This window comes from Nicotiana tomentosiformis, chromosome 6 (genome assembly GCF_000390325.3).
Source record: "Nicotiana tomentosiformis chromosome 6, ASM39032v3, whole genome shotgun sequence".
Classification (NCBI taxonomy): domain Eukaryota; kingdom Viridiplantae; phylum Streptophyta; class Magnoliopsida; order Solanales; family Solanaceae; genus Nicotiana; species Nicotiana tomentosiformis.
The window spans coordinates 114126530-114143057 of record NC_090817.1 but is presented as its reverse complement, the minus strand read 5'-3'; the positions used below and the strand labels follow the sequence as shown (position 1 = coordinate 114143057).

Genomic DNA, 16528 nt, shown 5'->3' with positions numbered 1-16528 from the left:
GAAATGCATGTGAACGACGTATAGACGAGGTGACGAGTGTCTATACGTCGTCAAATTAATTATTTGTTTAATTACTTGAAAAATCATAAATCATTTTAAATAATAAATTAATTATTATATTAATTGTTTCTCTCGTGTTTTTTGCTCAATATCATGCCTTGAATCCATGCTATAATTGCTACATGCTTATTTGATTTATGTGACTTAATTGTCACTTGACGTTTAACATACTAATTATTAAAATATCGATTACATCTTTAATATCCACAATTAATTACTACTTGTCATCACTTATTTCTAATAAATCATAATTATTGTATGCTTGCTGTCTTATAATTTCATATTAAGTATTGCATTTATTGGAATAATTTCTTTTATAAGAATTGGTAAATGAATATATTGGAGGAGCGGGTTGCACGCCGTAACGGAAATAAAAGTGAATATATTGGATGAGCGGGTTGCACGTCGTAACAGAATTAATTGAAATGAATATATTGGAGGAGCGGGTTGCACGCCGCAACAGAATTGATTGAAAAGATATATGAGGATCGGGTTGCACGCCGCAACAGATTTGAATATGAATATATTGTGGGATCGGGTTGCCCGCCGAAACGGAAACTGATTGAAATAATAATTGGTTATGACTGTCGAGTTGGATTCAACTGTTAAAAAGAGACACATGTTGCATTTCTATTATTGTTGTTATTATTGTTATTGCGTACAGGTTAATGTATGTGACCAGTCATTTCGCCGGCTGCAGTGACCTCGCCGGTGAAGGAGGCTTTCTTAGTTTTCTTTTCTTTCTTTCTTTCTTCTTTCTTTCTTTATTTCTTTCTTTTCTTTCTTTCTTTTCTTTTATATGTTTTATAAAAATATTAGTTCCATTATTTCTTATCTAACTTTTTGTAAATCTTATATATCAAAATTTTCGTATTCAACTTTGCTTTCCAGAATAACCAGAATCTTATAAAAGCTGTGGATTCGAAATAAAAGCTGTGAAATCCGTAAACGGCCTCAAGCTAAAACCTCGTAAGTTGTGGATTCGAAATTCCAAAAATCAGATCTGAAACCGTTTGGATTCGAAATTGTTTCTACTGTGGATTCGAAATAATTTCTGCTGCATTCGAAAGCTGTGGATTTGAAATAATTTATGCTGCATTGCTTGGATTTTCATTGTTTGATTAGCCTAGCGGCGGTGGCGGTGACGGCTAAGACAATTTTCCGGCGAACCTCGGGCAAAGCAGTTGGGAACTTCCAAAACAAAGCTGTTGTGGACAATACCTTTCTCGGCATTCGGGGTGACTTTAGGTTCTATTGTTCTTACTTTGAATTTACTATTTTGCTCGCGGGAGTTGGTACCTCCCGTTTTCTAGTTTCCCTTTGTTGTGTGAGTTAAATTGCTGGCATCTTACCTCGTACTAGTTTATTTACCGTATTAGTGTGCCTGTTATTGCAACTTGTATTCTTCTGGTTTGGTCTGTTGCCTTGTGTGATAGTGATTCCCCTTACTCTGTCGTAGGTATAGTGGTTGTGGTCTGGGATGGTCGAGTGAGGTCATTTCCTCGGGGGGAACGGGGGGTGGGGCGGGAAGTAGGGCAGGGTTTAGGGGGTAGGGCGGGAGGCAAGGGAGGTAAAGGGAACAAGGGTGTCTGTAGGTTGAGAATTGGGTCATGGAACGTAGGTACACTGACGGGTAAATCTATAGAGTTGGTGAAGATCCTCCAGAAGAGGAGGGTCAATATAGCGTGTGTCCAGGAGACAAGGTGGGTAGGGTCGAGGGCGAGGGACGTGGACGGGTTTACACTTTGGTACTCGGGAGTCCAGAAAGGTAAGAATGGAGTGGGCATCTTGGTGGATAGGGAACTTAGAGAGTCTGTAGTTGAGGTTAGACGAGTGAATGATAGATTGATGATTATTAAGTTGGTGGTTGGAGAGTGTACCCTAAACATCGTTAGCGCCTACGCTCCGCATGTGGGCCTAGATGAGGAGGTTAAACGACGCTTCTGGGAAGGGTTAGATGAGATTGTGCGCCAGGTTCTGCCTGCTGAGAAGCTATTCATATGAGGGGATTTCAATGGGCATATTGGGTCGACCGCAGGTGGTTATGGCGAGGTGCATGGAGGCTTCGGTTTTGGGGAGAGGAACGGAAGAGGTACATCGTTGTTGGACTTCGCTAAAGCTTTTGGGTTGGTGATTGCGAACTCTAGCTTTCGGAAGAGGGATGGGCATTTGGGTACTTTCCAAAATGCAGTGGCGAAGACCCAGATTGACTATCTCCTCCTCAGGAGGTGTGACAAAGGGTTGTGCAAGGATTGCAAGGTGATTCCGGGTGAGATACTCGTGACGCAGCATAGGCTCTTGGTGATGGACGTTGGTATTATGTTAAAGAGGAGGAAAATGTCTACTCGAGAAAGACCGAGAATCAGGTGGGGAGCCTTAACTAAGGATAAAGCCCAAGCGTTGGAAGGGCGGTTGTCAACTACGGGAGCTTGGAGGAGTAGTGGTGACGCGAGTACTATGTGGTCAGCGACAACAGACTGTATTAGGGAGGCTGCGAGAGAGGTGTTAGGGGTCTCGACGGGCATCTCTGGTGGGCACAAAGGAGACTGGTGGTGGAATGAAGTGGTCCAAGGTAAAGTGTAAGCAAAGAAGGCGACGTACCTGAAGTTAGTGGGAAGCATAGGTGAGGAGGAGAGGCGAGTGTGCATGGAGAGGTATAAGGCATCTAGGAAGGAGGCTAAGATGGCGGTCACAGAGGCTAAGACTGCAGCTTATGGTCGTATGTACGAGGAATTGGGGAAAAAAGGTGGGGAGAAGAAGTTATTCCGGCTGGCCAAGTTGAGAGAGAGGAAGGCTCGGGATTTGGACCAAGTGAGATGCATCAAGGACGAAAATGATAGAGTATTGATGGAAGATGTCCAAATTAAGAGGAGATGACAGACTTACTTTCATAAACTTCTTAATGAAGAAGGGGATCGGGATATTATGCTAGGCGAATTGGAGAATTCCGAGAGTCATCGTGACTTTGGGTACTGCAGGCGAATCGAGGTTAAGAAGGTCGTGGGAGCTATGCGTAAGATGAGCAGGGGCAGAGCGACCGGGCCAGACGAGATTCCGGTGGAATTTTGAAAGTGTGTGGGGAGAGCAGGTTTGGAGTGGTTGACTAGGTTGTTTAATATTATTTTTAAGGGGAAGAGGATGCCAGATGAGTGGAGGCGGAGTACGGTGGTACCATTGTATAAGAACAAAGGTGATATCCAGAGTTGTAACAATTATAGGGGTATCAAATTACTAAGTCATACCATGAAAGTGTGGGAGAGGTGGTTGAAGTGAGGGTGAGGATGACAGTGTCTGTATCCAACAACCAGTTCGGGTTCATACCGGGTCGTTCGACTACAGAAGCTATACACTTTGTTAGAAGGTTGGTGGAACTATACAGAGAGAGGAAGAAGAATCTGCACATGGTGTTTATTGACCTAGAGAAAGCATATGACAAGGTCCCTAGAGAAATTATCTGGAGATGCCTGGAGGCAAAAGGTGTGTCGGTTCTCTACATTATGGCGATAAGGACATGTATGATGGGGCTAAGACTCGGGTTAGGACAGTAGGAGGCGACTCTGAGCATTTTCCGGTTGTAATGTGGTTACACCAAGGTTCTGTGCTCAGTCCATTCTTATTCTCCCTGGTAATGGACGCGTTAACATACCATATTCAAAGGGATGTGCCATAGTGCATGCTATTCGCCGATGACATAGTTCTGATTGATGAGTCGCGAGCCAGTGTTAACGAGAGACTGGAGGTTTGGAGACAAGCTCTTGAGTCTAAGGGTTTCAAGCTGAGCAGGACAAAGACGCAATACCTGGAGTGTAAGTTTAGCGCTGAGCTAGGGGAAGTGGGCGTGGATGTGAGGCTTGATTCGCAGGTCATCCCGAGTAGAGGCAGTTTCAAGTACCTTGGTTCGGTTATCTAGGGGAGATGGGAGATCTACGAGGATGTCACACACCGTATTGGGGTAGGATGGATGAAGTGGAGGTTAGCATCTGGAATCCTATGTGACAAGAGAGTGCCACCGATACTCAAAGGTAAGTTTTATAAAGCGGTGGTTAGACCGACCATGATGTATGGGGCTGAGTGTTGGCCCGTTAAGAACTCATATATCCAGAAGATGAAAGTAGCAGAAATGAGGATGTTGCAGTGGATGTGCGGGCACACTAGGATGGATAAGATTAGGAATGATGATATTCGGGAGAAGGTGCATGTGGCTCCTATTGATGACAAGTTGTGGGAAGCGAGGCTTAGATGGTTCGTACATGTTCAGAGGAGAAGCCCAGATGCTCCGGTACGGAGATGTGAGCAGCTGGTTGTTGAGGGCATGAGAAGAGGTAGAGGGTGGCCTAAGAAGTATTGTGGAAAGGTGATCAGGCAGGATATGGCGAGGCTTCAGATTTCCGAGGACATGACACTTGATAGGAAGATGTGGAGGTCGAGTATTAGGGTTGTAGGCTAGGAGGCAGTTGAGTCGTGCCTTATTTCGTACCATTGTGGGACTAGCCATATAGGGTTTTTGGCTAAGATAGCTAGTGGCAATGTTGTGGCTTACTATTTCGCTTTTCAGTGCATGCCCTATTTACTAGCTATCGCTTTTGCTTTGCATCTTTCTTCTAGATTTCATGGTGTTCCTATTTTTCATATGATTGTTGTGGTGATACTAATATTTACTAATATTGTCTCCCTTTGCTTTGCATCTTTCTTCTGGATTTCATGGTGTTCCTATTTATCATATGATTGTTGTTGTGATACTAATATTGCCTCTTTTTGTCCTTTTGTCTTTTTGTCCTTTTTTTTTTGAGCCGAGGGTCTTTCGAAAACAGCCTCTCTACTCCTTCGGGGTAGGGGTAAGGTCTGCGTACACACTACCCTCCCCAGACCCCATTAGTGGGATTTTACTAGGTTGTTGTTGTTGTTGTTGTTGTTAATGTATGTGACCTGCCTTAGCCTCGTCACTACTTCGTCGAGGTTAGGCTCAGCACTAACTTGGTACATGGGGTCAGTTGTATTTATACTACACTCTGCACTTCTTGTGCAGATATCGGAGTTGGTCCCAGCAGCGTATAGTAGATTTGCTCGGATTCAGCTATTCGCGGGAGACTTGAGGTATAGCTGCATGGCGTTCGCAGTTCTGAATTCCCCTTCCACTTTATCATAGCTGTGTATTTCTTTCAAACATCTTTATTTTCATTTAGACCTTTATTTGTATTGTTCTAGTAGCTCGTGCACTTGTGAAACCAGTTCTGGGATGGTATTTAAATATCGCTATTATTATGAATTATTCACTTGATTTCAAACTTTATTTCTGTATTTGTTTCTTTGTTATTAATTCATTTAAAATAGTTTTAAAATAGCTAATTTTATTCTAACATTGGCTTGCCTAGCAAGTGAAATGTTAGGCGCCATCACGGTTCCGAAGGTGGGAATTTCGGGTCGTGACAAGTTGGTATCAGATCATTAGGTTACATAGGTCTCATGAGTTACGAGCAAGCTTAGTAGAGTCTGAAAGATCGGTACGGAGACGTCTGTACTTATCTTCCAGAGGCTTCAGAGTTTAGGAATAATTTCACTTCTTTCATTCTTTATCGTGCGGCATTGATTTAGCTTGAAACATATATCTCATATTCCTTTGTGTCCACTCGTATATGACATTGCGCACTCAGTATCAGTTGTGCGTTGATGGTACGTGATGCCGTATATAGACTACGAGGGAGCCAGAGATGCTCAAACATTGCCTCAACGTGTGGTTCCGACTGAAGATGCAGACGTATTGAAAGATCACCCAGTGAATCATGTGGGGGGTGCAACGGACCTTGGCATCTGGTTGATTTATACGAGATGTGAAGGTTAATATTGTGGATCATCGGACGTGGTGAACTATGACTTCGCGCCGAGTGGGGGAGTCCACTATCAATGGATAGATTGTGGGGTCATGTGTTATATCAGTTTTGGCCTGAAATGTATATATGTGGTACTGAAAGGTTCCCCAAAAATTTACACATGTTTAAGACCTGAGATTTTGTAGAGGATAAAGTTGGGACTTGTGGTATGTCCGCCTACTTAATAATCCTATACTTCAGTACCAAAGGAGTTAGAGAAATAACTTTAAATTTATAGAAGGTCTACTCAGCGTGAACGTCATGGTTGCGGCTTTTGGGGTGCTTCGGAGGAAGTATAGTAGTTGACAAGATTTTGGAATATGTGGTTCGTGCCAAGATTTGTCTGTATGGAGCTCTACGTTTGTGATCGTTGTGTATAAATAGGGGTAAGGGTTACCCCAAAGAAGAATCGAAGAGTATGTTAAGAAATGGGTCAGCTCAACATTGTTGAGTCAGCATAACAAAATAAGCAATTGGCCTTGGGAGAGATAATTCTCCATAGGTATTCGTGGCAAGCCTATGAAGAGGGCAGACCATCCAATGCAACACCGCCTACTTGGCTCGGTTCTCATAAACATTTTTGAAAGAGTTTATTTCCCGAACTCTCCGTAATGCGTGTCGCATAGGGTTTGAATAGTTGCGTCAAGTCACCATGACGATGTCAGAATATGCCATCAGGTTCAACAAGTTAGCTCGTCATATTCCTACTTTGCTTCCTACAACAAGAGAGCGAGTCCACTGACTCATTAAAAGAGTCAATTATGATCGTAAAATTTTGTACGACTCGGGTGATACTTCATTTCCCCTAGTGGCATAAATTGCCAAGATATTAAAACATGTTCGGGGTGAGGAAAAAGGAAACTAAGGAGACCAAGACATCTCGAGGTTCTGGGGGATTCAGTGGATTCTACTCTGCCAGTATAAATCATTATGGCGGGGGCTCGGGCAGTCGGCCAGCCCAATCCGCACATCGGATTAATCGGGTTGCTCCAATAAGTTCTTTTAATGCACCACTGACATAAGTTTCCTACAATGGTTATTCTAGTTATCTGGCACAGACTCTGCATGAGCAGCCAAACCCGCAAAGGGGTTGTTATGAATGCGGTGATACTAGGCACATCATGAGAAAATATTCCCAAACTTGGGAGAGACATATTTCATCAAAGCACTCAGGCTACGTGCCCCATTGCAGTTACTACACCACCCACACGACCAGTTAGGGGTGGAGGACAAACGGGTAGAAGGCGTCCTAGAGGTAGAGTCCCAGCCATTGATATATTTGTTTTATGGTATGGCGGAGGTCGCTACATCAGATGGTGTCGTTACAGGAACGACCTCGATTTAATATAAAGGAATAGTTTCCCTAACTTGATTTGGTTTCGAGTATCGAGACGAGTCCTCCTATTATACTCCACTTATGATGAGCTTCGTAATTCTATAATCTACTTATGTGTTTACTCCTATTGGGAGATTCTATGGAGATAACTACGCCTATCTTTCCATGTTGGTCACTAATAAGAGCTGAGAGGCTAAAAGTGGCTTTCTGTTACTCATTTCGGTAAGTTTTGATGTAATTTCCGGAAAATTAATTACAAATTGTGAATTATATGCCCTATCGGTGTGGGGTTCATTATGTGTTGTGATTTTGTGTAACCAAAATTATTTAAAGGGAGAAAATAGAAATTTGTGATTGGCACGATGTGCATATTACTTGTGATTCAGAACTGAGGACGAGATCCTCGCATTTTAATATAAATTGATATGTTTAAACCGGGCTACGAGCTGTGGTGGAAGTTATATAAGGACGAGATCCTTGTGAGGAAAATTTTTATGTTTAAGTTCTCCCATGTGAAATTAAATTTGTACTATAGTAATAATAGGGAGTCATGCCTGTTAGGCTTATTTGAAAATTATTGTATGAATTTCTCTATGCATACTTGCCAAATTTGTGTTGTAATTATTAAGTTTTAACCTACGAGGTAGGTGCCCGCCCAGGTGGCATTAAATGTGACTCGTTAATTCGGGTAAATAATTATGAGGTCTTCATGCCTCGCATCTCGTTATCAGTATTGTGAAGGTTTGAAACGAGATTTTTGTTAATATGAAGTTAATTGACGATTCTGTAATTGATTATGAACAACTATTAAGACCAGATTAACCCAGAAGGGTGCTCCATTCAGGTGGACCAAAGAGTGTGAGGAGAGCTTTCAAAAGCTCAAGGCATCTTTGACTACAGCCCCCGTATTGGTATTACTTATAGGTTCGGGGTCTTACACGGTGTATTGTGATGCATCTCGTATTGGACTTGGTGCAGTATTAATGCAAGATGGTAGAGTGATTGCTTATGCGTCGCGGCAGTTGAAAGTCCATGAGAAGAATTCCTGTTCATGACTTTGAATTGGCAGCCATTGTTTATGCGCTGAAGATTTGGAGACACTATCTCTACGGCGTGTCATGTGAAGTATTCACAAATCATCGTAGTTTACAGTATCTATTCAGACAAAAAGATCTTAATTTGAGGCAGAGAAGATGGTTGGAGCTGTTGATAGACTATGATATCACTATTTTGTATCACCTTGGAAAGGCCAATATGGTGGCCGATGCTTTGAGTACAAAGGTTGTGAGTATGGGCAGCCTTGTATATATTCCAGTTGGTGAGAGGCCACTAGCTGCAAATGCTCAGACTTTGGCCAGTAAGTTTGTGAGATTAGATGTTTCAGAGCCCAGTCGAGTTCTAGCTTGTACAGTCGCTCCGTCTTCTTTATATGAGCATATCAGAGAGCGACAGTATGATGATCCTCATTTGCTTGTCCTCAAGGACACGGTGCGGCTGCCAAGCAAGTTGCTGTGGGAGATGATGGAGTTTTGCGGATGCAAGGTCGTATATGTGTCCTAATGTGAATGGGCTTCATGAATTAATTCTTTAAGAGGCTCACAGTTCCTGGTATTCTATTCATTCGGATACCGCCAAAATGTATCAAGATTTTCGGCAACATTATTGGTGGAGGAGAATGAAAAAGGATATAGTTTCATATATAGCTCGGTGTCTGAATTGTCAATAGGTTAAGTACGAGCATCAGAGACCTAGTGGTTTGCTTCAGAAGTTATAAATTCCTAAGTGGAAGTGGGAGCGTATCACTATGGATTTTGTTGTTGGACTCCCACGAACTCAGAGAAAGTTTGACGCAGTATGGGTCATTGTGGACAGGTTGACCAAGTCAGCACATTTTATTCCAGTAGTAGTTACATATTCTTCAGAGCGGTTACTGGAGATTTATATCCGCAAGATTGTCCGCCTTCACGGTGTGCCTGTGTCTATCATTTCTGATCGAGGTACACACTTCACCTCACACTTTTGTAGGCTTGTACAGTGTGAGTTAGGCACGCGGGTTGAATTGAGTACAGCATTGCATCCACAGATAGACGGACAGTCAAAGCGCACTATTCAAATATTAGAAGATATGCTTTGCACTTGTGTTATAAACTTTGGAGGTTCTAGGGATCAGTTCTTTTCACTTGTGGAGTTTGCCTATAATAACAGCTACCAGTTGAGCATTCGGATGGCTCCATATGAAGCATTATATGGGAGGCAATGTCGTTCGCCAGTTGGCTGGTTTGAACCGGGAGAGGCTCGGTTGTTGGGTACCAATTTGGTACTAGGATGCCTTGGATAAGGTCAAGATTATTCAGAATCGACTTCGCACAGCTCAGTCTAGGAAAAAGAGTTATGTCGATTGCAAGGTTCGTGACGTTGCATTCATGGCATGAGAAAAAGTATTGCTCCAAGTTTCACCTATGAAAGGTGTAATGAGATTCGGAAAGAAGGGCAAGTTGAGCCCTAGGTATATCAGACCATATGAAATTCTTGAAAGGGTGGGTGAAGTAGCCTACATGCTTGCACTACCACCTAGTTTATCAGTAGTTCATCAGGTATTCCATGTATCCATGCTCCGGAAATATCATGGTGATCCGTCACATGTGTTAGACTTCAGCTCAGTTCAATTGGACAAAGATTTGACTTATGAGGAGGAGTCGGTAGCTATTCTAGCTCGGCAGGTCCGTAAGTTGAGGTCTAAGAGTTATCCTTTAGTTCGGGTACAATGAAGAGTTCAGTCGATTAAGGCAGCTACCTGGGAGTCCGAGTCGGACATACGGAGCAAATATCCATATCTTTTCATCAGCTCATGTACTTTTCTAATTCCGTTCGAGGACGAACGTTTGTTTTAGAGGTAGAGATTATGATGACCCAAAAATGTCATCTTTAATTTAAATGTTCATTTCTGTGTTCTATGAAGATGTTGAGAGCTTACCTGTTATGAGTTACGTATCACCTGAATAGTTGATGTTAATGGCGTTCCTTTTCTAGTAATATATTGCTTATGATGCCACTGTCAGTATTATTTTCATGTTATGTTACGTTGATTGGAATATGTATGTATTGTTAGGATTTGTTTCTAGAATTCTCTGGCAGGTGGATAGGCCCAGTTATAAAGGAAACTCTAGCGAAATTTTTGGAAATTTTGGGAGTTAGTAAAAAATCGGGAAATTTAAATGGGTGAAAGAAAAGATAAGTTATGTTATGTGTTTGGGGGTGGACTCTACTTCTCATTTGAGGACTATTAATATTATAGATACCAATAGGATATGATAACAAGTGTACGAGGCATATTATAAGTGATGTGGGGTCTAAGGAGAGGCCTAAGTCTAAGTTAAGTTGGAAAATTTCATAATAGACTAAAGTTCCAAATGAGTACGCATAAAACTAAACTTTGGATAAGCATATATATATATATATATATATATATATATATATATATATATATATATAAGGAGTTATATGATGATCAACATATCAAATGAAAGGACTTAGAGTCTAGTTTCTAACGATTCAAACCGTTCATCATTTGGACACTCTTACAAGAAGTTATGACCAGATTGCTAAAGGCTGGCAGAATGCGAGTCTCCGGCTAAATCTGCGATCGCAGAAGTGGTTATGCGACCGCAAAACTAGTTGCAGAATTGTTCGATGAAGTCCATTTCTAGTCACCGATTATGTGGTTCATTGTGCGACCCGCATACCCATTCTACAGTCCATTATGCGACCGCAGACTTGATTTCAGAGGGTTAATTTTCCTATTTTCATAACCCGGCCCCATTTTGATAAATATCCCTTGGGGCTTATTTTGGGATATTTTTCTGAGGGTTTTAGAGAGAGGTAAGAGCATTTTAGAAAGAGAAGGAGGAAACATAACATTCTAATCATCCAATCTTGTACCAATTTTCAAGAATCAAGGAAGCTAATCACAAGATCTTCATCTAAAAGGTAAGGTTCTAACCCTTAGTCTTCAATTTCGAGTTTGGGTAAAGATGGGTAATTGTGAGTGTGATTCTTGGATGTGAGAGTATTAGTTATACATGCTTGTACCAACAAGGTTGTGAAAAGATTGTTGAGTTTAAATGGGTAAAGATTGGATTGAAAATGGTATAAATCTTCAAAGACTTTAATTGAGGATTTGAAAGGCAATCTGATGTCGGAATTCGATAATTTTTGCATGGTTGAACTCGTATCGGAATAGGTGTTCGGATTTTGTGAGTTTTTCTGGTATTCGAGATGTGTGTCCCACTGTTGATTTTTAAAATAATTTTTGGATTTTAATCCGGAAAATTTATAATTTCATATGGAATTAGTTCCAACGATTCGTGTTGAGTATATTGAATTGTTTGTGATTAGATTTGAAGATTTCAGACGCGAATTCACGAGGCAAAGTGTGTATTGGAATCATGAAATTTATTTGCATAGCGAGGTAAGTATCGTGGTTAACCTTGACTTGAGGGAATAGAACCATTAAATTATTTATTATGTGAAATGCATGTGAACGACGTATAGGCGAGGTGACGAGTGTCTATACGTCGTCAAATTAATTATTTGCATAATTACTTGAAAAATTATAAATCGTTTTAAATCATGAATTAATTATTATATTAATTGTTTCTCTTGTGTTCTTTGCTCAATATCATGCCTTGAATCCATGCTATAATTGCTACATGCTTATTTGATTTATGTGACTTAATTGTCACTTGACATTTAACATACTGATTATTAAAATGCCTATTACATCCTTAATTTCCACAATTAATTGCTACTTGTCATCACTTATTTCTAATAAATTATAATTATTGTATGCTTGTTGTCTTATAATTTCATATTAATTATTGCATTAATTGGAATAATTTTTTTTTATAAGAATTGGTAAATGAATATATTGGAGGAGCGGGTTGCACGCCGTAACGGAAATGAAAGTGAAGATATTGGAGGTGCGGGTTACATGCCGCAATAGATTATTGATTGAAATGAATATATTGAAGGAGCGAGTTGCACGCCGCAACAGAATTGATTGAAATGAATATATTGGAGGAGCGGGTTGCACGCCGCAACAGAATTGATTGAAAAGATATATAAGGATAGGGTTGCACGCCGCAATGGAAATTGATTGAAATAATAATTGGTTGTGACTGCCGATTTGGCTTCAACTGTTGAAAAGAGACACCTGTTTTATTTTTATTTTTGTTGTTATTATTGTTATTGCGTATAGGTTAATCTATGTGACCTGTCTTAGCCTCGTCACTACTTCGTCGAGGTTAGGTTCGGCACTTACTGGGTACATGGGGTCGGTTGTACTCATACTACACTCTGAACTTCTTGTGCAGATACCGGAGTTGGTCTCAGCGGCGTATAGTAGATTTGCTCGGATTCAGTTATTCGCAGGAGACTTGAGGTATAGCTGCATGGCGTTCGCAGTTTTGAAGTCCCCTTCCACTTTATCATAGCTGTGTATTTATTTCAGATAGCTTTATTTTTATTTAGACCTTTATTTGTATTATTCTAGTAGTTTATGCACTTGTGACACCAGTTTTGGGATGGTATTTAAATATCGCTATTATTATGGATTATTCACTTGATTTCAGACTTTGTTTCTTTGTTATTAATTAATTTAAAATATTTTAAAATGGCTAATATTATTCTAACGTAGGTCTTCCTAGCAAGTGAAATATTAGGTACCATCACGGTCCCGAAGGTGGAAATTTCGGGTCGTGACAACTGCTAATTTAACAGGATACACTCCTAATATAACTCACCTAAATCAATTGAAACACACAACATTATCAATCCAATTAATGAGAAGATTTATCGGACACTAAATACCAAAAAACATAGCATTCTTCAGAGTTTCAGTCCCTCTTTTTTTCTGATACAGTTCGAGTTTTTTTTTCTTTTTTTCCTGATATTGTTCGAGGTTCTGCTCGGAATTGAGACAAGTATCTACAGAAATATTTTGAAATTCGATTTTCTGTATATGAATACATCATGTATTTATGCCGAATACAACCTGTAATAGTAACCTATTGCCTGCATATTTCATAATAAACCTAGTGCTTGTATTCTGTTGTATCTAACGGTTGTGTTCAATGTATTCAAGTTTATTTTTGTATTCACAATATTTTATTTATTCCTAACACATGGTATTACTGCTTTATTAAATATATTTCATTGGTTGTATTCATTGATTTTTTATTTGTATTGAGAGTATTTCACTGTATTATTGTGTTAAATACATATGGATACAGTTAGGTTTAAAATATAGATGAATACAGTTAGATTGAATGCATAACTAATTGATGAATAACATCAAAATGATAGAACTAACAATGTATTTTAAAATGTTGTTGTAAGAACTCAAATACATATAAATACATCTAAATACAACAGTCAAAAATTACAGTACAAAATAAAAAATCAGCGTATACCTTATCGAATACATATAAATACATCTAAATACAAGAAGAGAAAACCATTGTAGAAACTAAAAATCAATGTATGCAGACTCGAATACATATAAATACATCTACAATTAGGGTCATTGCGTATTTTTGTTCTCCTTTCGGCTTCAATGGTTGCTGATGAACCTGCAAATACAGATTCCTCTTGAGTAATTTACAAATCGAAAGATGGCCCTTCGAAATTGAATGCTTTAGTGGGTATTCTGCAGAAAACCTAACAATGGTGGATATTTAAAAAAAAATGTTGAAGAGAAAAAGAAGAAGCTTTAACCGGCCAAATACCCAAAAACTTTAGTGGTGAGTGGTAAAAATTTGTGTTGATGATTTACGACTTGCACAATTTCATAGTTCTTGATAGAAGCAAGAAATCACGAATCAGAAGGGAAAAAAATTGGTGTCACGCCTCCACGTCCTATGAAATTGGGAAAGAATAATTTTGAAAAGAATGTTAAGAATACTTGCAGGAAATCATGGAAAAGCTCACTGTTTTCATGGCTGAAGAGTAGTGATAACCATGGAAATCATGGAAAAGCTCACCGTCTGTCGGAGGAAACCAATTTTCTGGTTCATATAGGAAAGAACGAGAGAGATGGTGGAGAGAGAAATAACATACTATGCGTGATTTCGGGAGAGTATAAACTGAAAGAATAAAAGAGAAAAATATTAGATAGCGTATTTAATGGTTTAACAGTAGGAAGTAACTATAAATACATATTTTGCTATAAAAACTAAAAGGTAGCTATAGAAAATAATATTTTAAAAGTATTTTTATTTATAATAAATAGGGTGTAAAGCTTTACTATAGTAGCTAAAATTTCCTAAAATTAGGGTCACCCGTCCCAGTTATTTAGTAGGTATGCGTTGTAACTTTTGCTGGTTATTATACCGTTACTAGCACTTGGTCACAGAGTTCAGTTCATAGGATGAGGCTTCCATTTTCCACCGTTCATCCAAGATAATAAAAACTACAAGTATATAGCAAGCAGTATCGTTCTTCATCTTTTGTGAAACAAGAAATAATAGAAAAGTATGGCTCTGAGAATGTGGGCTTCTTCAACAGCCAACGCACTAAGAATCTCCCGAACCAATCTAATTGCCCCTGCCTTTTCTCTCTCCAGATGCTTTTCAACTGGTAATTACTCGTTCACAATTCATTGCACTTTTGTCTATATTCTTACTTTCAAACGTAGTATTATGTTTTTTTTTCCACTTCAAATTTCTTAGAAATGCTAGCTTTGCAGTTCTTGATGGGCTGAAGTATGCATCTTCACATGAATGGGTGAAACATGACGGTTCAGTGGCCACTATTGGCATCACTGATCATGCTCAGGTTCGTCTTCTGTCTTCTGCTTAATTAATGCTTGCATATATTCCTCATAGATTTAACTTATATACACTAATAACATAAATCTATTTGACGCTAGTAGTGTATTTAGGCGAGCTAACATTTTGAGGCGGATCCAAGATGTGAACTTTATGAGTTCAAATTTGTAATTGTACCACCTTAATCTAATTTACTGGATGCAACATCTATTATTTGTAGATATTTAGTTGATTTTTTTAACACATATACATGGTCTAAGCCGAAAGTTATGGGTTCAGATGCACTCATACCTTATTCATTGGATACGCCACTACTAACATTGTCAATATATGGTACTAGTTGAACTCATTTCTCCAATGAAATATTGTTATCAATGACTTTAGGCCTGTTTATTTCTATTGGTGATCTTCCAAGGGTAAAAGTTAGATTACCTGTTTGTCCATCTTATATTGATGTGTGTATTGAGTTTCTCATGTCACATTTTCTGGCCAAAGCTTGTATTAGAGGAGTTAAAGACACATTTCCTCTAGGCGATTGCAAATGCTAATCCGAATAAACCAATTAAATGAATAACATCTCTATAGCACAATGCTAACAAAAGCTAAAGTTTACTCATGCTTGTCCATGAATTTACACAGGAAAAAACATGATGAACTTATTGGTTTACTGGAAAAGAAAATAAGGAAAATTGAAGTAAAGGCATATTAGAATTATAGTGCACATGTCTATTTGTGATGCACTTCAACAGATACGCATGTTGGATCAAATACCAGAAACAAGTTCCTGAATGATGTGTGTACGAAATATATTTCAGTTAAGAGATGTTCATAATTTAGGAGTAGAAGTTAACTTTTCAAACAATTGGATGATATCAGGACCATCTTGGAGAAGTAGTGTTTGTTGATCTACCAGAAACTGGTGGTTCTGCTTCCCAAGGAAGCAGTTTCGGAGCTGTTGAAAGTGTCAAAGCCACTAGTGACATTAATTGTCCAATCTCGGGCGAGATTGTTGAGGTCAACACAAAGCTTACTGAAACGCCTGGCTTGGTAATTATCATGATTGATAAGAAATTTCACTAATTGATAGTTCAATTACCAGTTGGTTGAAATGTCATTTTTGTATTATCTTATTTCCATTGTTACTTTCTGCAATCAAGGTAAATTCAAGCCCATATGAAGATGGATGGATGATTAAAGTGAAGCCAAGTAGTCCATCAGAATTGGAATCTTTGATGGGTTCCAAAGAGTACACAAAATTCTGTGAAGAAGAGGATAGTCATTAACACCTGAATGTGCTTCTTGATCCAACTTGGACTAACTGGTGTGCTTAAGGTTGATATTGTTATACAAATTTCCAGTCAATAAATAAAACTGTTCAAGCATCAAACTATTTTCCACTTGTCTCATAACATCTTTGTCTATGCAGTTCTGTGATTCGA

At 39.2% G+C, this 16528-nt stretch overlaps 1 protein-coding gene across 1 annotated transcript; it reads left to right on the top strand.

Moving 5' to 3' along the window:
- The first annotated feature begins 14656 nt into the window (after positions 1 to 14656).
- Positions 14657 to 16479, top strand: LOC104108258 (glycine cleavage system H protein, mitochondrial-like). The gene is made up of 4 exons (XM_009617246.4): positions 14657 to 14898; positions 15008 to 15096; positions 15966 to 16136; positions 16247 to 16479. Exons 1-4 carry the CDS (start codon positions 14796 to 14798, stop codon positions 16370 to 16372), a joined length of 489 nt encoding a protein of 162 aa, XP_009615541.1. The 5' UTR covers positions 14657 to 14795; the 3' UTR covers positions 16373 to 16479.
- The last annotated feature ends 49 nt before the right edge of the window (positions 16480 to 16528 follow it).